At 42.6% G+C, this 20,521-nt stretch overlaps 5 protein-coding genes across 7 annotated transcripts; 4 read left to right on the forward strand and 1 right to left on the reverse strand.

Moving 5' to 3' along the window:
* Positions 1–637: 637 nt before the first annotated feature.
* Positions 638–4,467, forward strand: LOC6552692 (dynein regulatory complex subunit 6). Its single transcript, XM_001979844.3, has 4 exons — positions 638–1,112; positions 1,193–1,322; positions 1,619–2,928; positions 2,984–4,467. The coding sequence occupies exons 2-4, from the start codon at positions 1,236–1,238 to the stop codon at positions 3,501–3,503; spliced, it is 1,917 nt and encodes a 638-aa protein (XP_001979880.3). The 5' UTR covers positions 638–1,112; positions 1,193–1,235; the 3' UTR covers positions 3,504–4,467.
* Positions 4,468–5,844: 1,377 nt separating this feature from the next.
* On the forward strand, positions 5,845–9,157 carry LOC6552691 (pyrokinin-1 receptor). 2 transcript variants are annotated; one of them, XM_001979843.3, is made up of 4 exons: positions 5,845–7,151; positions 7,616–7,833; positions 8,002–8,160; positions 8,237–9,157. In XM_001979843.3, exons 1-4 carry the CDS (start codon positions 6,293–6,295, stop codon positions 8,297–8,299), a joined length of 1,299 nt encoding a protein of 432 aa, XP_001979879.1. In that variant the 5' UTR covers positions 5,845–6,292; the 3' UTR covers positions 8,300–9,157. The 2 variants fall into 2 exon arrangements, with proteins under 2 accessions (XP_001979879.1, XP_026839675.1); XM_026983874.1 differs by having other exon boundaries at positions 8,002–8,273.
* Positions 9,158–10,876: 1,719 nt separating this feature from the next.
* LOC6552690 (10 kDa heat shock protein, mitochondrial) lies at positions 10,877–11,683 on the forward strand. The gene is made up of 2 exons (XM_026983877.1): positions 10,877–10,992; positions 11,063–11,683. Exon 2 carries the CDS (start codon positions 11,068–11,070, stop codon positions 11,374–11,376), a length of 309 nt encoding a protein of 102 aa, XP_026839678.1. The 5' UTR covers positions 10,877–10,992; positions 11,063–11,067; the 3' UTR covers positions 11,377–11,683.
* A 414-nt stretch (positions 11,684–12,097) lies between these two features.
* On the forward strand, positions 12,098–17,452 carry LOC6552689 (neuropeptide CCHamide-1). Its single transcript, XM_001979841.3, has 4 exons — positions 12,098–12,356; positions 16,337–16,372; positions 16,458–16,504; positions 16,942–17,452. Exons 1-4 carry the CDS (start codon positions 12,293–12,295, stop codon positions 17,320–17,322), a joined length of 528 nt encoding a protein of 175 aa, XP_001979877.1. The 5' UTR covers positions 12,098–12,292; the 3' UTR covers positions 17,323–17,452.
* Positions 17,453–17,505: 53 nt separating this feature from the next.
* Positions 17,506–20,158, reverse strand: LOC6552844 (ecdysteroid-regulated 16 kDa protein). 2 transcript variants are annotated; one of them, XM_026983876.1, is made up of 3 exons: positions 20,033–20,158; positions 18,330–18,433; positions 17,506–18,130 (listed from the first exon to the last, which is right to left on the reverse strand). In XM_026983876.1, exons 2-3 carry the CDS (start codon positions 18,412–18,414, stop codon positions 17,736–17,738), a joined length of 480 nt encoding a protein of 159 aa, XP_026839677.1. In that variant the 5' UTR covers positions 18,415–18,433; positions 20,033–20,158; the 3' UTR covers positions 17,506–17,735. The 2 variants fall into 2 exon arrangements, with proteins under 2 accessions (XP_026839677.1, XP_001979876.1); XM_001979840.3 differs by lacking the exon at positions 20,033–20,158 and adding an exon at positions 18,848–18,978.
* Between the last annotated feature and the right edge of the window lie 363 nt (positions 20,159–20,521).

Below are 20,521 nucleotides of genomic sequence, written 5' to 3' on the forward strand. Positions count from 1 at the left end.
AAAATATAAAATGAATTGTGTTAAGAACCGTTTTATTTAAAATGCATAAATAGATAGATCACAATAAGATATATTTTTTATAAATTCTATAAAATATAAAATTAAATATATTAAGAACCGTTAAAAATGCATAAATAGATTATTCACATTAAGATATTTTCTTAGAGAATCTATAAAATATAAAATTATATGTACTAAGAGCAGTTATATATAAACGTTCTTAAAAAGATAAAGCTTTAGAGGAATGCAACTAAATAACATATATTTTTGTCAGGTTTCCGTTCGCGTCGCAGGCGCTTGACTGTACTTGAAACTGAGCTATTAGCTGTGCGTAGTGAGTGCCCCTGGTGCATTTCGTAATTTTGTGCTAAGCATGCACTGCTCAAAACGGGGGTGAGTTTACGCTAACACTTAACGCTCTCCGCTCTTTAGCTAACTCATTACGTGAATGCGTTAACCTCCCCTCTTCATCCCCACCAAAATCAAGGCCGCCCCTTATCTATCGTTTTTTTGTATTTTTCTTTATGTGGGTCACAAACGGCGGCAAACATAAACAAATCGAGAGAGAAAGGGCGAGAGAAATGAAATTGAGAGAGCATGCGTGTATCTGTATCTGTATGTGAGAAGTATCTGGAAATGTATCTGCGGCCCTGGACGAGCGGTTTTCGTCATTTACAGATACACAGCTGTGAGAAGTTTGTTTTCCGTTCGCATTTGGATTTTGTAACCCAACCAGCGGCGGCAGCAGGTTGCTGTCGAATTGGAGAAGAAAATCGCTGAAAATAATTGATAATTTGTTCATATTATTCACAATTGACCAGAGTGTTAGTGGGCAGCTAAAGCCAAAAGAAATCAATCGTGGAAACGCACAAAATCGGAAAAACAAAGGAAAAACGCAGTTCTGCAACGCATAGCACATTTTGAAAAATAGAAAACGAACGGGAAAAATCGTTCAAAACAGAAGGAAATGTGTTTACAGACGTTAAATACAAGGGAGTTTTAGTGCTAGACTGCTTAAAGTTTGAAATAATTACAAAAAAAACGCAATCACAAAACCAAAGAATCACATATAGACAGCACAAATTATGATAAAACAAGTTCCCAAAACATATGTAAGCAATTAATAACATATTTGACAATCCATGACAAGGTTGTAACCAAAACTCTAAAAGAAAATACTCAAATAATTCAGTGACTTCATCGAACAGAAGGTTGAGATTTAATTGAGTTGCTGCATGGGGAATAGTCTGATAACGAGTGGAAAACCGAGTCAGCGCCGTGAAAAGAGGCTTTTCGAGAGGCTGAGCTGCAGCTACGCTCAGGTGAGTTGTGTACACATTCGGAAAATTCTGATGGGGTGGCTGGGAGTAGAAGGTGGAAAAACGCATTTAACCTTGGCAACCAAACTCAGACGGCCCAAAAACAGGTGGGCAGGTGCATCGAACCTTCACGGGGGAGGATCACAAGAGAAAACCTTTAGGTTATTGCCATGGTTAAGTGAAAATTCTAATGAGGACTTGTTCTAGGAATATGGCCAGTAAAGTACCATTACTACTATTTATTAGTATGCTCTTAAGCAAGTAAAGAACGAGGTTATTCTTTCTCATTCGCTTCCCAGGCTCCCAATAGAATGGAGTTGAACATGAATCCCCTGCTGGCCCTTGCCCGTTCCATTGCGGCGCCTCCGACACCGCCTCCAACCCCGGAAAAATGGGACTCGGAAAAGGATAGGGATAAGGATAAGGATATAGAGGGTCACCCAAAAGCTGCCATCGAACTGCTGCCCAACGAGATGTGGCTGGAGATCATGTCCTACCTTTCGTACAACGACCTGCAGCAATTGCGCATGGTGTCCTGGCGGTGCCGCGATCTGGTTCATCGCCGCCGATTCATGGAGAAGGGCAAGGTGATAGTGACGCAACACAACCTGGAGGCGATCCACAAGCATGCGAAGGGCAAAAACTGCTACTTAAGCTTCGAGCGGATTGAATTGCGGAATCTACGCCAGTGCCGGCAGCTGGAGAACTTTCTACGCTTCGTGGGCCACGAGGTGAAGCATCTGCAAGTGCGCCATGCTCCTGTTTTCCGGAATCTGGATGGCAAGTTACCAAACTTGAAGGTTCTGACCATTGCCACGACCAGTTCCATGGATGACCATCATCTAAAGGCGGTTGATGGCCTGGACATGAAGCAGTTTTCCCACCTTGTGGGATTCGAATGCGATGGCGTGAGCTTGGACTCTTCGCTAAAAATGCTAATGTTGTTGCAGCTGCGACGCTCGGAGAACAAGGTGCAACTGCGGCACCTGCAATTCGAGTTCCGGCGGAACAACGAGAACGCTCTACTCGATGTCCTACAGGATCATGCAGACACCTTGGTGTGCGTGGACCTATTCTTCAGCTGCTCGCCGGGCATCGACACACATGTATGGTGCCAAGCCTTCGAAAACATGCACAATCTGCGCACTCTCAAGCTTTCTGGAAATTGCCATCTGGTCCTGTTGGAAGCCGTGCTCAGAGCCGTTCCGGAGTCAGCACCAATCCGTCAACTGGACTTGACCGGAATGCTATCGCTCACCAACGAATTGCTGCTCTATATAGCTGGCAAGTGGCAGAGCACTTTGAAGGTGCTGGATCTCATGTTTTGTGTCCAACTCAACGCCAATTGCATTGATGCACTGCGCCAGCTGAGCGGTCGGTTGGAGGCATTAACCATGGCTTACTGCAGGGAGCTGACTGGAATGGGTTTGCTTCAAGGGCTGGCCGGCAATATTAACTATAGCCTGCAGGAGCTGCACCTGGAGGAGACCATTTTTTTGGACGAGAGCTCCATGTGCCAGCTGTTGGAGCGACTGCCCAATCTTCGACGCCTCAGTTTGGATAACTGCCGCCAAGCGGTGACGGATCGCACAATGGCCACCATTTGCCAGTGAGTATTCTAGATTTGACAATAACCTGGTTTACATACACTCATTTTTTGACAGATACCAAACAAGACTGCGTAATCTTAACATCGATTACTGTGTAAAGATCACGGATAAAGGCCTGATGGGTTATGGCAAGACTCCCTATCCTATAAGTCGACTACGCGGACTGAAGGAACTTAACCTTAGGGGCTGTCGCAACGTCACGGATAGTTCTCTGAAGCTTGGCCTGAAAATGCCAGAGCTTCGAGCCCTTTCCCTGGGCTACTGCAGCCGACTCACCTCGGAGGGATTTGAGGCAGTGACCCAGAACTGTCCATCCCTGGAGGCACTGTGTGTGTCCAGTTGCTTGGCAGTGGATGATGAGACTGTACTGAATATTGTAAGCAATCTAAAGCGCTTGAGAATTCTCAACCTGAGCAACTGCGCCAAGCTGACTCTACAATCGATCCACCACATCCTGGCACATGGACACAATCTAGTCGAGCTGATCGCCTGCTCCATTGACGGAATGGATCATGAGCAAGCCCAGCGCATTCTGGAGTCGCAGAGACCACAAATGAAGCAGGTGCTTCTATAGCAGGAGAGGTACATCCACTGACGGAGACGAAACACTCCCCATCACAACGATTGGGGGAGTCAAGACGATGATGAGTTCGACGACGATGAGACCGAGATAATCGAGATCGTGGTTTAGTCGCTCGAGGGACGTTTAGATTAAGAGGCAGCTGAGCGTCAAACGTACATTGATTTAACCCTAAGGAAATTATTCTAGACCCTGAAAACTTTGGGAAAAAACTTTTGAGGTGATACTTAGATTTTGTTAAGACCCATCCGATTACTATTTTAAGATCAGCCACAACTGAAGCCAAATAAGAAAGTACAAGTATTCATCCCACCCGAAACCAACTTAACATTTCAGCGAGTAACGATTTATTTTTAAACAATCTTAAAACCCCAAGCAATTGCCATTAATAACGATATAACGATGTATTTCAAAGGAATCTTTAAATTTCATACTACGGTCAACTGAGTTTCGAATTTCAAGGAATCGAGCAATACCAACAAGTAAAGACTTTATCCTAAACTTTACTCATACGTAACCTAAGGCCATATTGAAAGCCCAAAGAGCTTGCATTTCTATATACCGAATAATCGGGTTAATCAACGAAACAATACTTCTACAAATAATACTTTGAGTGTTGTTCAAGTGTCTACAATTTTATATCCTACGTAGCATAAGTATACGGTAGATAAACATTTTGAAGGAACGAGTTGCGAAAAGAGGCTGTTAGAATAAGTGGATGTTCAAATCTAACCAACCAATACATGATATATTTTAATTCATAGATGTAAGAACAGTTTTCAGAAAAGTTTTAAAAGAAATCGTTGGATTTTGGTATAAGGGAAGCAAGACTCCCGATAAGCAAGAACGGAACTTTTGGAATATATATTCTTTTGAAGAATTTTACTTTACCTAATCAACTTTGAACATTTAATAAATGTTTGCGTGTGTTATAAGCTAATCATAACGAAGGTAGAGGGTTTAACATAAGATGTGTGCTTCGTATAAAAGATATTCAGCTTCTTTTGAAGAAAATTAATAAATACTTGATATTTAATGGTCAAAACATGAACTTGATTTTCGCTAGTAGCTATACTACTTTTTGATTAACTATAGTGCCGGTGGTGCCCTACCCAACTTTGTAATTCACAATTTCCGTGGCGGTGCAGCACATAAGCTTTCCTCCTTCGCCCAAATCACCCTCAGACGTTGATTGATGGGCTTTTCCGTGTGTTTCACCCGCTTTTCATTTCCCCCACTTCGAAAAACAGTGGGTGGAAAGCTTTGGGGCTCCCGCTGCACACGAAAAGCTTTTCGAGTGGGGAAAACCATTCGACTCGTGCCAAACTCAAGAGGCATTGCACGCACTTTGACACCCATCAAGAGGCGTGTGCCGGCTTTTGGCCTATAACAGGGCAGGGGGCGGCTATATCTGCCCATATATTTACAGGTGCGGGGGTCGGCACACTTGGTGCTAAACGTTTGCCGGTGCTAAACGAGACGAAACGAAACAAATGAATGAAAATATTATGTGGCCATAGAAAATGTCACTCGTCGACGGCGTGCAGCAGCTAAAAAGCCCGAACTGTCTGGAGAATCGCGAGGCGCTTTCGGCCAAGTTAGTGGCTCTACCATGGCCTCTTGTGTTGTTGTTGGCGCACAGTGGCTAATGTCCCGAACCAACGTTGCTCCTCCATAGACACTATGAAATATTGTTGCCAAAATACACACACGAAGGCGTGAACAAGACTGGAAGGTGCGCGAAATTCCGGATGACGGTGCCATTAGGTTGGCGTAAGCGAAAGTCTGTCTTTTAAAAAGAATTAATATGTTAAAATGTAATCTTAGATTAATTATTATTAATACTATTTCGATAGATAGTACTAATAGAGTAGGATCGAATTAGTAAGCTCAAGCTTGCTCGACATCACTCATACGCACGGTTGCCGTCGGTCCCGATTGCATCATCTAATATTGTTGCATCTTGTTTTCCACTTTAATTCCAAGATGTGTGTTTACAATATCGAGGTTTATTTAAGCTTTTGTGCATTGGCAAGTCAAATTTCCAAACTAAGTGTTTTATAAGTGGGCCAAAACAAACATTATTAAAAGATTTTGTTAATTAGCCTTTTTAATTGCCCGAAAATTGCGTTGTATTCGAAACTATAGTGATTGGGCTCTGACATAGGCTAGTCCCATCAAGATATCTCCGCTTTTTAAGATTTAATTGAGTCGGCACGTTCGCTGGACACACGGTCATTACAGCCATGTCGCTTACCTTCCGCGTTCATGTGAGGGAAAAACTGCGACGCTTCGTCGCTGGCTTTCAGATACAGATAGAAATCTGAATGAAATGTCGCCGCGGCTTATCAGATAAGTTTGGAGCGCGCTGGAGTGCGGTTGCAGCTGCTCTCGGGAATCAGAATTCGAATCGGAATCAAATTAACTCGATAAGTTATTGAGGAAAAGTCGGGCCCCCTCGAACAACGGCCGGGAGTACGGAATACGGTATACGGTACACGGTACACGGATCTCGACCTCGTCGGTAATTTGGTGCGTTTGCGTGCCAGTCGAGTATCTGAATCTTAGAATCGAGTATCTAGCATTGCGAAGCACGAGTCCAGACCTGTCCCTCCTCGCCCGGTCGCCTCCAATAAATTATTATAATTAGCATAGTTGAGGGGACATCGAGTCGCAGCAGCAGCAGCAGCCGCAGCCGCAGCAGTTAAACGGCAGTGGAATTTAGCGCTGTTAGTGGAAATTTTGTGAAAACAAAAGGGGAAAAATTCCAGGCCGCCAGCGCCATGTCCGCTGGCAATGTGAGCCATGCTCTTGGACCGCCTCGCGATCCGCTGGCCATTGTGATACCCGTAACCGTGGTCTACTCCCTGATTTTCCTCACTGGTGTGGTGGGCAACATAAGCACCTGCATTGTGATTAAGAAGAACCGTTCGATGCACACGGCCACGAATTACTACCTCTTCTCGCTGGCCATCTCGGACTTCCTGCTTCTGCTGTCGGGCGTTCCGCAGGAGGTGTCCTACATCTGGTCCAAGTACCCGTACGTGTTTGGGGAGTACATCTGCATCGGACGTGGTCTGTTGGCGGAGACATCGGCGAATGCTACGGTGCTAACGATAACGGCCTTCACGGTGGAGCGGTATATTGCCATCTGCCATCCGTTTCTAGGGCAGGCCATGAGTAAACTCAGTCGCGCCATTCGGATCATCGTCCTGGTTTGGATTATGGCCATAGTTACGGCCATTCCGCAGGCTGCCCAATTCGGCATCGAGCACTATTCGGGAGTGGAGCAATGCGGCATCGTGCGGGTTATAATGAAGCACTCGTTTCAGCTGTCCACGTTCATATTCTTCCTGGCGCCGATGTCCATTATCCTAGTGCTGTACCTGCTGATCGGTGTGCACCTGTATAGGTCCACTTTGGTGGAGGGTCCCTCCTCCGCTGCCCGACGGCAGCAGCTGAAAAGTGTGCCCAGTGATACGATCCTTTATCGCTACGCCGGATCCGCCAACGCTATGAGTCTCAATGGAGGAGGCAGTGGAGGTGGGACAGCGGGATTGATGGGCGGCTCGGGGGCGCAGCTCAGCTCGGTGAGAGGTCGGCTCAATCACTATGGCACCCGGCGAGTACTCAGGATGCTAGGTAATTATAGAACGACAGACAAATAGATGGAGTGCACTGGGAAAAATGGCGTCAATAATGTGAGAGCCCCAAATTAAAGGACAGTTTGCTAAGTCGCTAACCATTAAGTAAACATTAAGATGATTAAATTAGTACGAAATGTCGACTAACAGAAAAGTTAACATTCCAGATTTAATTAGGTTTAGTCTTGTGAAAAGAATTATTCAAAATGTAAAGTGGAACCATTTTTGCTGAGTGTATGCCAACTGTTTGGCCATATGCCCTAAGCTGGGCTAATCAACCCGTCTGCAGCCAATTTACTGCGTTTGTCATTTCGGCACTCTCCATTTATGATGACAATTGCGATTACCGAAAAACATAATCGTCTACTCTTTATCTGTGCCTCTCGCTGCGTCTTCCCCCTTTCCATGTCCATTGCCATTCCATTACCATTTTCATCACTGACTTTTCCCGCCCCCTTTTAGTGGCCGTGGTGGTGTGCTTCTTTCTGTGCTGGGCCCCCTTCCACGCCCAGCGACTGATTGCCATCTACGCCCCTGTGCCGGGGGCCAAACTGCGGCACCAGCACGAGTTTGTCTACACGGTGATGACCTACGTCTCCGGAGTCCTCTACTACTTGTCCACCTGCATCAACCCCCTGCTATACAACATCATGAGCCACAAGTTCCGCGAGGCCTTCAAGGTGAGTAAACAGCAGTCGAGGCTGTTATATTAAAATATCTTATTTAAGAATGATATTTGTGTTCCTGAGACGGAACACGACTTTTAGATGTTATACTCGTAAATATAATGTTATTATTATGAGATACTCATTGCAGATGATTACCTTACCGTTTATCCATCCTTTCAGGCCGTGCTGCTGGGCAAGAAGGTGTCGAAAGGTTCGCTGAACTCGCGAAACAACATCGAATCGCGCCGCCTGAGGAGGGCACTAACCAATTCCAGTCAGACGCAGCGCTTCTCCATTGAGTCGGCGGAGCAGCCGAAACAGTCGCCGTCGATAATGCAAGCAAGTGCCCCTATAATCAGTGGATAGGTCCGATATTAAGTGGCTCTCTCTCTATATGCATGTACTCCACATCCAGAATCCGACGAACAAGCCGCCAGTCGCCGCTCAGTACGCCATGATCAGTGCCCAAGTCAACTGATAAACTGAAACTCACTCTCTCGTCCGGCTTCCTGATGCTAATTTATTTGAATTCTGCTTAAGCCAGTTATTTGTCGTCTATTGCTACTGCTGCTATTGCTGCTGCCAAAGCGTTTTTTAACTGCTTTTGCATTCTTTAGCATTTTGCAATTAAAAGTTAATCACAGTCGAGCGCACTCTCTCCCTTGAGCATTAGGTTTTTCATTCATTCAGCTGCGGATATCGGCTGGAAAAACACCTAAACTAGTCTTTCAAGTATTCAGAATTATTCAGTCTAAGAATATTCGATCTGTCGACTCATACTATTCAGCATACTGGCGCTCTTAAAATTAAACTTGAGTCAGAGCTGGGGGATTTACTCTTAAACAAGCCTGAGGCGGTTATAACTTAATAACATTATCGATAATGATAAGCATAAATCAATCACTAGTGAACGCCCACCACTTAAATATATGTTAGGACTGTAATAAAAAAAACGCTAACCAATTGAAATGTAATAACTTGTTCTTTGAAAAGATTATATTTAAATTGCTTAGTATATTTCTTAGTTAACCAAATGTTTCACGTACATACCAAAGTGTAAGACAGATGTGCTTTTAAAGTGTATAGTTAAGAAAATGCAAAATAATCTTGCGAACTTAAACTTGGTAGATTCTCTATGTTAATAAATAACCTTTAAATAATTTACCCAAGGTTTAGCATTCAACTTAAATCGCCCACTAACCTAAATATCCTAGAGATAACTTAAAGGATGAATTTGCTGTATTAAGATAATTCCCATGGCTGCAAATAAAGCTTAGCATATTCCGTGCCCGCTTATTTTCCGCATCTTTCTAAGGATTCACTCCAGTAAAATTGTAATTTGGACATAAAATACATTTGGGTGTTTATCGATTGTGGTTCGGTCGTCTGCGCCTTGCTGACTACAAATGAAATTCTAATGAGGTGGCGATTGGTTCAAGGTCATGCAAATGCAGGGACAACGCGGCGCATTAGTAATCTTCCAAATTGTTATGAAAATGCAATCAGCCAAATGGAAACGCCAGCCAAATTCACAGAAGTGCAAGTACGAGTGGTTTTGGCCACGATGAGGAACAACCCGCATTATAGCGACGCAAATGCGTCAAAGTCCAAAGCGCAGCGGGCCATAAAGGAGCAAACAAGTCAGATGGCTAAAGCAAAAACGATTTGTTCTGCCAACGTCACGTAAAGCCAAAAAAGAATTGGCTCAATACAACCGGCAAGAGGAGCAAAAGCCACGTACACACCCACACACACACACACACATGACCGCAAAGTGACGTAGAAATTATGAAGTTTGTGATTTACGAGCAAGTAGGGCGAGAAAAAGCAGCAGGAGGTGGAGCAGAAAATATGGCAAGTAGCTGAGCTAATTTACATCCGCACTTTGGATACCTCGTAACAAAGTGAATTCAAATCAGTAAATTGCAGAAAAAGAAAAAATACGCCTCGAATTTTTAGGTCTAAGATTTTGAAATAAAAACCAACTATCTTGTTTCTTCCTTTTATCTCGTAATATTTATGTTATTTCAGTATTTTTTAGTTTAAATTATTTATCCGATCACTTTAAGAAATTCAACATTTTTTAAACCTTTAAACAAGCGCCAAAAAGGATAATATCATGTTTAAAAGTCTTAATTACGCTTATATGTTGACACATACAATATTTATACTTTCCTAAACTCAACCATATGTACATTTATTATTTCTAGGGATCTGAATAAAGAGTTCAGTTGCCTCAGCCTGCTAATTTTACAGGGTATACCAAAACAATACATTGGAAAGCTAAAGCCACACAGAACAGCGTTTAATGTGCCAAAAGTTTAGACAAACACCCAGGCACACACACCAATACACCAGCACGTACCAGCACACCAGCACACATACACAGCAGCGAAAGAGAGAGAAAGGGAGTCAAAAGAGACGGAAGCCACCTCCCACACATTTTAGTGAGTCAAGCTGCCAACAGGTGGCGTTGACTGCAGTGTGGGAAATTAATCAGTGCAGCAGTAAAGAAGCAAAGCAAAGCGACGCTAGAGTGGACCATGTTTTTGTGCCCGTTTAAACTTTTTGTAAACTCTGAAGCTGCAGTGACTTTGATTGTGCGGTTTTCGTTTTGTTCTTAATTAGCGGAATTAAATTTGACGGCCACGACTCGTGATTCACGTGCTTAGGTTAATTTAAGCCGGCTAGACGAGAAAAATAAGCATACGCAGTGCTATCGTCAACCTGTTAAGATGTATGTATGCGTTTGCTTGGCAAACATTTGATGTATTCATAAATGTCTGCTGTTTTGCATTTAATTAGAATATGTAATAATTGCCCATAAGTGTACAAGTTTTCAACTTGTAAGAATTATTCTATTTTTCCTTTAAAACAATAGTGTACATAATTTGAAATTTATTTTTAAGTTATAAAAATATATTTCACAAATTGTTTACAGATAATGACGACATTTAAGGAATATTAAACCAATTTGGATTAAACCAATTTTAGTTCATATCACTATAGCCTTGACTTTTGCTGTAAGTCGTATTAGGTTTGACTCGACCTGATTTCAGTCAGTCAACAGCTGGAAAGTATAGGAACAGCATCGTTCTCCAAAAATTAAAAAAAAAATTACACAATAAATATAAAAAGTAAAAAAACATAGTAAAACTCTCAGAAACAAAGGTAACACAAAGTGAAAGCATAAGTGAATAGTCTCGACCTATTAGAATGTTTAATTTTCTCTTTCTTTAAGGGACGATGTCGAGCGTAATTAAGAAGGTGATTCCCATGCTGGATCGCATTCTAATCCAACGTTTCGAGGTGAAGACCACTACCGCGGGCGGCATCCTGCTGCCCGAGGAGTCGGTGCCCAAGGAGATGCAGGGCTTGGTGGTAGCCGTTGGACCCGGAGCTCGCAATCCTGCTGGTGCTGGACACTTGTCCGTTGGCGTCAAGGAGGGCGATCGCGTATTGCTGCCCAAATACGGTGGCACCAAGGTCGATATGGACGACAAGCGCGAGTATGTCCTGTTCCGCGAGAGCGACATCCTTGCCAAACTGGAATAGATATGACATAGGATAGATGGCTGCAACACTTCCTCAAACACCAAAACAAACACGATTATCTATGCTGCAAACTCTACGATCCCACCACTTATCCCCGGTCTAGACTTGCATTTTGCTTCCGGATTGCGTTCGAAACTAAATGATTATAATGAAATGTTATATTTGGTAGCTTACCAATGCACACACTTCGCACACTTCATCAGACTGTGAAACATGTCGCGCCTGCTCTTATTGCGACCCCGCACACTACCAACTCGTGTAAGGACAGGCCAAATAAACCACGTGTTCAGGTGCGTTTTGCGTATTATCAGGATTGTTTTTCTGCTGGCCAAATGGTCTTCTTACGGTGCAACAAAAAGTGTACTTTTAAAAGTGACTTAAAATTGAGCTATTCCTTGGGATCCCCCTTACTATGCAACTGTTACTCCCACATTATGCCGTACTGCCACCCATTCAAACCACCAAACACCCGCCGCCCACAGCCCACCACCCACCACCCACTCGCACTCCCACTCGGCAGCCTGTTGCGTGGGCTCCTCCGTCTAACAGCTCATTGGCAGATGGATGGCTTCGGTTCCGTTCGGATTTCTTCGTGCTGGAGGCGCTGCGGTCGGCAGTACCGTTCGTATTGGCTGTCCCGTTATCTCTGCGGCGAACTAACGGTAAATGTGCGGTGCGTACCGTTCTTCTAAGCTATAAAAGCCGTTGGCCGACCGCACTTTGTTGGCAATTCGAAGAGCGTTGGCACCTGACTCTGATCAACAAGTGGCAAGTGGAAAGTAGAACGTCCTGGGACTCTGTGTAGTGTTCGGTTTCTGAAAAGTTCTCTAAAAGTTCCCAAAGAAAATTTCGAAAGTAAATTATAACTGACGTCGGACAATTTGCGTGCAGCTTGCGAAATAAATTTTATTGAAAAATGTGGTACAGCAAGTGCAGTTGGACTTTGGTAGTGTTGGTGGCGCTCTTTGCTCTCGTGACAGGTAAAATAAAATTTAAATTATTGTTATATGATATACACAATAAATAACGAAGGTTGTATTTTTAGGTGATTAGATATTTTGAAAGATCTTTGATCAGATCTTCTGATTTATGTACAATTATGATTATTATCCTTTGAGTGCCAAATTTATAATATCTTACATTGTTCTGCTTCTTTATTAAAAACAGTGATAAGTGTTTAAGTGCCCAGTTACTTATACGCAGAATACGTTTGAAAAGCCTGCCAGTCATAGCTTGTGGTTTTCATCCTTAAATATTTAGTTATTTTCTTAAAAATATAAAAATAATATTTTGGATATACATATGTACTAAAGCTATAACTTTAAAATTCAGCAAGTTTCAGTTCTATCATTATTAATTTCTAAACGTTATTGAATAAATTAAAAATGGTTATTATTGATCAGCGCACTGTTTAATATAATGTGCTTAAAGTATTTCATTTTCAATGCTTCTTACTTAAGATTAACAGATGTTGTATACCAATAGTGAAAAAAAAAAACTGTCACGCCCACACGTTTAAAAAAAGTTGTGATATTTTTTAATTTTTTATATTTCTTCTAAATTTCTATGGATTTGCCAAAAATACATTTTTAATTTTATTATTTTTTTCCCAATTTCTACCGATATTCCAGAAAATGTTGATATTTCTCATTCACACTTCCACTAGCTGAGTAACGGGTATCTGATAGTCGGATAACTCGACTATAGCATTCTCTCTTGTTTATCTTTTTTAATTATATATATTCCAAATATTCTAATTTTATAAATCCTTAATAATAATAGTATTTCAAGACCTGGTGGGGGATTGCATTGACTGCAACTGCGGTTCCTAGTATTCTAGCCAGAATGTTAGGATGTTCCATCGTTCCAGCTCCCAGCCCATTGCTGGAATGCATGGAATGATATTCCTGTAGACCGAAAGAGGCAGCCAAGATACTTTTGCATTTCGTGAGCACAGCGCAGGTGGCTATGAGCACATCTTCTTCCTCTACTTCTGCGACTGGTCAGAACTCATTAGCACTCAAAAAGTATGCAGTTAAAGTATGAGTTGCATACTTTTGGGCAGAAGGTGCTGATGAAATGCTTTGCTTAGTCACTCAGTTCGAAGAATTCGGGCTACTATCTAAACCATAAAAATACCAAACTACTAGCTGATTAACTAACTGGTAATACGTGTTATGAATATCATGGTCATCCGGGTAAGCTCCAGCTCCCATTTTCCGATCTCACCCTACTAGCCCTCTTCCCTTTACGCCTAATCCGCTTTATCAGTTGGAGTTTTATGCGCATTTTCCTGTTGATACGCCTTTGTGTGCCCGGCGGCTTCCCTTTTTGGGATTTTCCTACGTACTTTCCTTACTCACTGCGTATGCAGACTAACCGGTGGAGTCCGGGGATCGGGGAAATGGGGGCTTTTCACCGCGGGTCGGAGAGATCAGGGGCTCGATTTCACCATCGGAACCGACACTCCCCTGCCAACACGCTTTTAACGCTTTCGATTGCCGTCGTAAATTAATCCGAACTGCGTGCAGCACCACACGGATAGAAAATGTGTTGCCAGCTCTTAATGGCTGAGGAATAAAAGATTTTGACATATTCACTACTTTAACTAATAGTTTTAATATTTAACGCGATATTTATTATATTTGCATCTGATATTCAAATACCTAAATAATTTTTTAGTTAATTTTAAATAAAGTTTTAGTTCGAAATTCAGAAAAGTAAGTCTTTCAAGTGACTCAGTAAAAATATATTTTAGAAATATATCACTCAGAGTAAAAATATATTTTTAAAATGGAATAGTTCAAAATATATTTTTCTGTGTGCATCCCTGAGTCGGGGGCAGTGGAAATTCCCGTAGTTTGAGCGTCAGCAAGAATGGAAAAATAAAACCCAAACCCAAACCCAAACCCATCCCAAACGTGTGAACCTGTCAAGCTGTGCCGCCTGCAGGCATTGCAATTGTGGGTTTCGCCTCCAGTTAGATAGCTAGATAATGCCCTTCTCTACCCGATTTCCATGCAGATTGGCCGTGGCCAAAAGAACAACCTTCCTGCCGCTGGAAAATGCGGATTGGGTTAGGTTCAGGTCGCATAGTAATAGGAATTTAGCAAATTATTTTGTGAGTGTAGACGGGAATTTTATCTTGCAAATGACTATTTCGGTTTCCATGGTTTCAATTCATGACATCGGATTTGGCCTTCTTTACCAACAATCTGCTCTTCAATCAATAACCGAAAAGCTGATAAGGCGAATAATTAATGCGTGGATATATTTTATTTATATCAATATTTATAATATTTATTATTTTGTTCATATATCACAGTGTCATCACAAAGTTATAATTAACATCTCACTTTTGGGCAATTAAGAAATTAAATCCCACCTCTAATGGCACTTCCCAATGACTTTGTTCTGCTGGGGAATCCCCAAAAAATTAGACAACACTTAGATAACCGCGCAACGATATTGACTCACTGCTGCTAAAATGATCCATTAAGTGGGGTTTTCTGTGAAATTTTCAGTCATAAAAAAGACATTACCCAGAAGTGGAGACGCCAACGCTGGCCAAGATCAAGGATATGGCTATTAAAATGCGCTGGTCAAGTTAATTAGGTATCTCTGCTGCTGGCTGGAAACGGTGTGGAAAGGGTGTGGGATTCCGCTGAAGAGGGCCATTAAAATGGGGGGAAAGCGTTTAATGACAGCCCTTCGATGCGGCGACCCCAAAAAGGCTTCAATGCTGCGAATCGCTATCTCTGATGGCCGCCATGGCTGTCAACAAGTGTGGGTTCCATATGCACGGCTGTATGGGCTTCGTAGGGCTGCCCGGCAACAATTAATCCACGGTTTAAGTAATTGACAAATGATTACGGGTTTGATATATGGCCAGGGCAGCAACAGCCGCACGCAGGCATGATGGAAATCGTCTGGCCAGGCGGGCGTGTATAATATATATTTATCTTGGCTTATGCAAACGCCAATCCCACCCTTCCTCCTGACCTTTCGGCCCATCTGCGTCATGGAACTTGTTGCTATTTGGCGTAACTCCTGCTCTTTGTTGCAGATCCGCCTGCCAGCGACTGACAGTTGCGCAAAGCAAGCGCACTTACATGCCTTTCCAAATGTCCTGTGTCCCCAGCTGAGTCCTCCTCCTTATTTCATGGTGATGCGTTGCCGTCCATTTGTATGATTAGTTCTGCGCCGCCACCTCTTCCAGGTTCTTTTTTTGGCACACAATGCACGACTGGCATCAAGGACGTTGTGTAAGCCAGGACGTTGTGAACAGCCACAGGTTGGACCTGCACGAGGCTACGCAGCTCAACTGGGTGGCTGGGAAACAGAACTTGGGGATAGACTATTTGTAATATTTTTGGCAAGAGTTATGTGATCATGTGTTCCGGGTCTATTTTAAATAAAAAATGTTTGATAAAAGCTTGCCATATCTTATAACAACATTTTTCATTTATTCAAGGCAGTTCTTTAAAGGTAATAAATTTGATATTTATATGATTTTTGTTTTTAGATAGGGATTGTATTTTTGTTATTATATTATATTATCAACCACTCGGATGCAGGAATGCCACACCTTCAAGTGGCCAAGCCGAGTGCATTACTCAACCCACGCCGACTTGGCATATGAGTTCCATAATGGTCGCATTTATCATGGGTCGCGACATTAGCAGCCAAGCACACAATAAACATGTGCTTCCTGCACGGAAAGTAGCAGCCGAAGTAGGAGCATTAATGGGATGCTGGAGAAAGTAGCTTTTACTATAGAACCGTGTAAAAAGGAAAGTTTAAAGCCCTGGCTTAGGCTCGCTGTGTGGTCGAAACCACGCTGCTGTAGGTTTTCTGACACCTGGCTGCGTTTCTAGCAAATTTACGCGCACAAAGTCTTAGAGCTGCGGCAACTGATGATGATTTATACTAAATTGGAAAAAATGCTGCATACTTTCAGGTTCCTGCCTGGAATACGGACATTCCTGCTGGGGAGGTAAGTGTTCGCCGGCTAAGCTCTGACGGGAGCAGTTCATCACAACTGGCCCAGGAGTCGTGACTCATTTTTATGTATTCCACAGCTCATGGCAAGCGATCCGGTGGGAAGGCGGTCATAGATGCTAAGCAGGTAAGAAGCGGAGGACATAGGAACGACCTTTGGGTATATGGGAGTTAATTAACTAGGAATTTACTCCTACTTCCATTTGCTAGCATTTTTCATCTGCAAAGTGTTAGCTTTGCACAGCTCAGAATAGTTGAAATTGGTAATACTACGAAATAGTGTGCCCTAAGGTGGAAATTAATTTACAGAATAGCGATTTAATAGTGCGTATTTAATAAGCAAGCTTTCATTGAAAAATATTTAGTTCATAAAATGCACTTCTTTTGAAGCACATCAAAAAAGAATGCATCACATCATTTTAAAGGGTTTAAAGGGTATGATTCAAAATGTAGTTTGATACTTCGATATTTTTTTGATATTTTTGGATCGAATTAATATAGCTTTATCAATATATTATCAATATGTAATTATATTAATTAATCACTTCGTTTTACCTTCAATAGCATCCCTTGCCCAATTCATATGCGTTGGATAGCGTGGTGGATCAACTGTACAACAACCAGAACAACCAGGATGAGGACACCAACGATGAGGAGAGCAATGCCATCACGAATACGAATGGGGCCAACAACATACCCGTGGCAGCTCCAGCCATTCTAAGTCGTCGAGAGTCGGAGGATCGGAGAATCGGAGGCCTGAAGTGGGCGCAGCTGATGCGGCAGCACCGCTTCCAACTGCGCCAGTTGCAGGATCAGCAGCAGCAGGGGCGTGGCAGGGGCAGGCAGTACGATGCGGCAGCCGAGAGTTGGCGGAAACTGCAGCAGGCTCTGCAGGCTCAGATCGATGCGGACAATGAGAACTCGGGCTACGAGCTCACGAAGTGAACTTTGCGAACCCAATTGCCAAATTGAAATTATGCAGATAACACGCCAGCTAAGCCAGAAGAACAGATGGAAAAGCGAAATGAAAAGATATTTATCACACGCGATCGTTGCATGCCGGGCATCAATTAACAAAATCAATTTAAATCAATTACCGCTGTCGGCAAATGAGATCGGAGCAGGCACTTAAAATGTAGAATTCGTTGTGGTTTTTTATTATTAGACTTACTGAGCCGATCAGTGGAATCCTTTGGCCATGTTGCGTCACTGGCTGGATGCCGCAATAATGGCCTGCTTCGTTTTCGTTCACTTAACCGTACTTAATCCCTAACTAAGCATATGCAGATACGATCTTAAGAATTACCACTAATAAAAGCTAACATTGAGTGCATCTGTATCTGAGTCTGTATCTGTGTTCAAGCCTTGATTTTGGCGGGTATCTGGAAGCAAGCCGCATCCCCTTGCTTATCGCCCAGTCCCCAGTGGATCTCCAGGCTGACGGTTGGGTAGACGGGCAGGATCTTGAAGCTGTTCTTGTAGGTGTACACCTGGCCGGCCTTCAGGGGGCAGCCCACCTTCTTCTCGCCGGCCTCGTCGTAGATGTGCGGACAGGCACTGGTGCCGTAATATCCTGGGAACGGCAGCGGCACGTCCAGGATAATGCCCTGGATGTCGGAGGTCAGCTCCTGGAAGTCGCGCTCCGGCCGGATCTTCATCTCAATGCTGGCCTCCGTGTTGCGCTTCAGGATGCACTTGCTCTTGGGGCAATTGGAAATGGACACTTCTCCGGCACTTAGGGCCTTGGATTTGGCTAGGGTCGTAGAAGATGAATAAGTTGTATGCAAAATAAATTAACAATTAATAATGTTACTATCTTTCGATTACGAAATAACTATCCTACTGATATAGATTTTTCTACAAATTAAACGACTTAGCCGTTTTATTACAGTTCATCGACATTTAAATTTCACTGTTTGTTTTTAATATTTTTGTATCTAGTTTTTACTTACATTTAGGGCAAGGACTGACATCCGTGGACGACGTAAAGCCGATCAAAGCGGCAAAGATCAGAAAGAATCCCGAGCTCAGCTTCATTGTGGTGATGTTGATGTGGCTAATTGTAAGAAAAGTAAGACGAATTTAACGAGAGGTCGCTAATTGCTGGTCAACTAAATTGGACACGGGCCGGCCGAGTTCGAGAGCTTTGGCCTGTTTGATAACACACTCGAGTGGTAATGGCCAAAAACCGGTTGCAGTTGGTCCAGTTGGAGCAAAAAATAAAATACGAAAGATCGACCTTGACTGCAAATCATCTCACAAAAATCACAAAAAGTCGTAGTAAAGTCGGCAATTGCAACTTGTACAGCGCAAGGCGACTTCTGTTGAGATACAAATCTTACAGTCGGATGCTAACTAGCTTGCACGTATAATACATTTAATATTTACAATTGCACTTAAGTTTGAAGTTACGTTTGCTCCCTTATTGGAGTCAATCATACTGGAAACCCCTGGATATCTGCTAATTTACCAGTTTTCCTGACAATTGCTGTCAATTTCGAGTGGGTAGCTTCCAGGTTTTCGCACGGAGCTCTCGGGAGCTGGTACTTGAAGCTACGAACGACGATCAACAACTGAGCCACCGATCTCATCGCATGTTCATTTTATATATATAAAATCAACGACGACTGCTGAATCACAGGCTTAATTGAGTACTGCCCATTTTCTTCGCCTGTGCGGCGTGCTAAGCGCTTAATTACATCTAGAAATGAAGACTATTAACGATTATAGGCCATATCCATTACTGTTTACATGTCAATGCTTTTGTTTGCCTCTAAGCCTTAGAAGAAAAGTAAAACCTGCTACAACTTGAAGTCTATAAAAAGAACCTGAATTGAAGGGAAAACTGGCTAGATATCTTTATTTTTATGAATCTACCAAATGTGAACCATCACTGTATTCCCTATCATTATAAAATTTTCTGAGAAAAAATGCCAGTGTAAGCACACATTTCTCGCACAATTTCGACCTTAGATTTGACCACTTTTAGACAGAGGCCAACAAAGGTGCGAATTCACTGCCTGCTTTAAGCCAATTGATGAAATAACTGCAAAGTCTGGAGCCCATAAAAAGCTTTACAAATCATTTTTGTGTGGCCCAAACAAACAAGAGTGCTTAAAATGCAAATGCATTCATATGAACTCACATATAGACAAACCTGATGCCATATAACAAACGAATACTGTCTGAGCTCGACTTGTGATATGATATTGTAGACATTTAAGCCCTGTCAATAGATCGCTAAACCGATAAGGCTGTCTCATTTGATATGCAAGGCACCTCACTTACGACTTGTGAGTAAACGCTTCAATTTAGTTAAACTGTTTAAGAATTGCCAACGCGATACCCTTTGTTCGGCCGATCCAGGAAGTTGATGACTTGTTGAATGTGACGCGCCCACTTTTAAGTTCATTCCAATTAGCATTTAGAAAGTGGAGCTTCCAACGAAGCCCAGAACACAACAAAACGAAACGAATTGAAATTGAAATCCAGAACTTTGCGGAAATGTGACTGAGTACACATAAAAAAAGGCTAGGTAATAGCTGCTCTTTGCTGAATGCTTTTATAAAGGTGATATATTTATTTATGTAACTTTTTTTCATTACTGATTATGAAAATTAGAAATACCACGCACGGATGAGAATGACAAGCTTACTTTTTATCCCTCTCTTACGTTACACCTTTTTAGTTTTATTTCGAATAGGTGTTTTATCGCGCAACTGCAACGTTTGAAGCTTCAAATGCAACTGACAGATATCGAAACCGAAAGCTGCGCCCAAGTAGATAAAAATCCCACTGAACTGGCCGGTTTGTCTGGCCTGAAAAACTTTACACAATGCTGCAGAATTGAAAGTTTCCGGCCTTTTGTGGAGTAGGTATAGTGGTCTAGTGCTTCGAGCGGTCAACGTTCAATCAGTTACTGCTCTCCGCTGAAATCGAGAGGAAAGTAAAGGAAACTCGAACTATTAGTTAGGAGAGGCTAAAGCGCATTGAGTCTTTGTTGACACTTCCCATACGGAACGAGCTGGAAGTGGCAAATATTGGGGAAATGTCGATTATTTGTTCGCCAAACTCGGAAGTTATTTTCTGTTTTAAATTATTTCCTGTTGAAAACTTAAAATTTCCATTTTTTCTCTTCCTTGCT

This window comes from Drosophila erecta, unplaced genomic scaffold (genome assembly GCF_003286155.1).
Source record: "Drosophila erecta strain 14021-0224.00,06,07 unplaced genomic scaffold, DereRS2 tig00000000-arrow-pilon, whole genome shotgun sequence".
Lineage (NCBI taxonomy): Eukaryota > Metazoa > Arthropoda > Insecta > Diptera > Drosophilidae > Drosophila > Drosophila erecta.

What these genes read in the sequence shown, in the direction of transcription:
- LOC6552692 (XM_001979844.3), top strand. Translation starts at nt 1,236, where the DNA reads ATGGGGAATAGTCTGATAACGAGTGGAAAACCGAGTCAGCGCCGTGAA. An exon ending in TGAGCTGCAGCTACGCTCAG is followed by an intron (nt 1,323 to 1,618) that starts GTGAGTTGTGTA and finishes TTCGCTTCCCAG; the next exon opens with GCTCCCAATAGAATGGAGTT. An exon ending in ACAATGGCCACCATTTGCCA is followed by an intron (nt 2,929 to 2,983) that starts GTGAGTATTCTA and finishes ATTTTTTGACAG; the next exon opens with ATACCAAACAAGACTGCGTA.
- LOC6552691 (XM_001979843.3), top strand. Translation starts at nt 6,293, where the DNA reads ATGTCCGCTGGCAATGTGAGCCATGCTCTTGGACCGCCTCGCGATCCG. An exon ending in GCGAGTACTCAGGATGCTAG is followed by an intron (nt 7,152 to 7,615) that starts GTAATTATAGAA and finishes GCCCCCTTTTAG; the next exon opens with TGGCCGTGGTGGTGTGCTTC. An exon ending in AGTCGCCGTCGATAATGCAA is followed by an intron (nt 8,161 to 8,236) that starts GCAAGTGCCCCT and finishes CTCCACATCCAG; the next exon opens with AATCCGACGAACAAGCCGCC.
- LOC6552690 (XM_026983877.1), top strand. Translation starts at nt 11,068, where the DNA reads ATGTCGAGCGTAATTAAGAAGGTGATTCCCATGCTGGATCGCATTCTA.
- LOC6552689 (XM_001979841.3), top strand. Translation starts at nt 12,293, where the DNA reads ATGTGGTACAGCAAGTGCAGTTGGACTTTGGTAGTGTTGGTGGCGCTC. An exon ending in GCTCTTTGCTCTCGTGACAG is followed by an intron (nt 12,357 to 16,336) that starts GTAAAATAAAAT and finishes GCATACTTTCAG; the next exon opens with GTTCCTGCCTGGAATACGGA. An exon ending in CGGACATTCCTGCTGGGGAG is followed by an intron (nt 16,373 to 16,457) that starts GTAAGTGTTCGC and finishes TGTATTCCACAG; the next exon opens with CTCATGGCAAGCGATCCGGT.
- LOC6552844 (XM_026983876.1), bottom strand. Translation starts at nt 18,414, where the DNA reads ATGAAGCTGAGCTCGGGATTCTTTCTGATCTTTGCCGCTTTGATCGGC. An exon ending in TGTCAGTCCTTGCCCTAAAT is followed by an intron (nt 18,131 to 18,329) that starts GTAAGTAAAAAC and finishes CTACGACCCTAG; the next exon opens with CCAAATCCAAGGCCCTAAGT.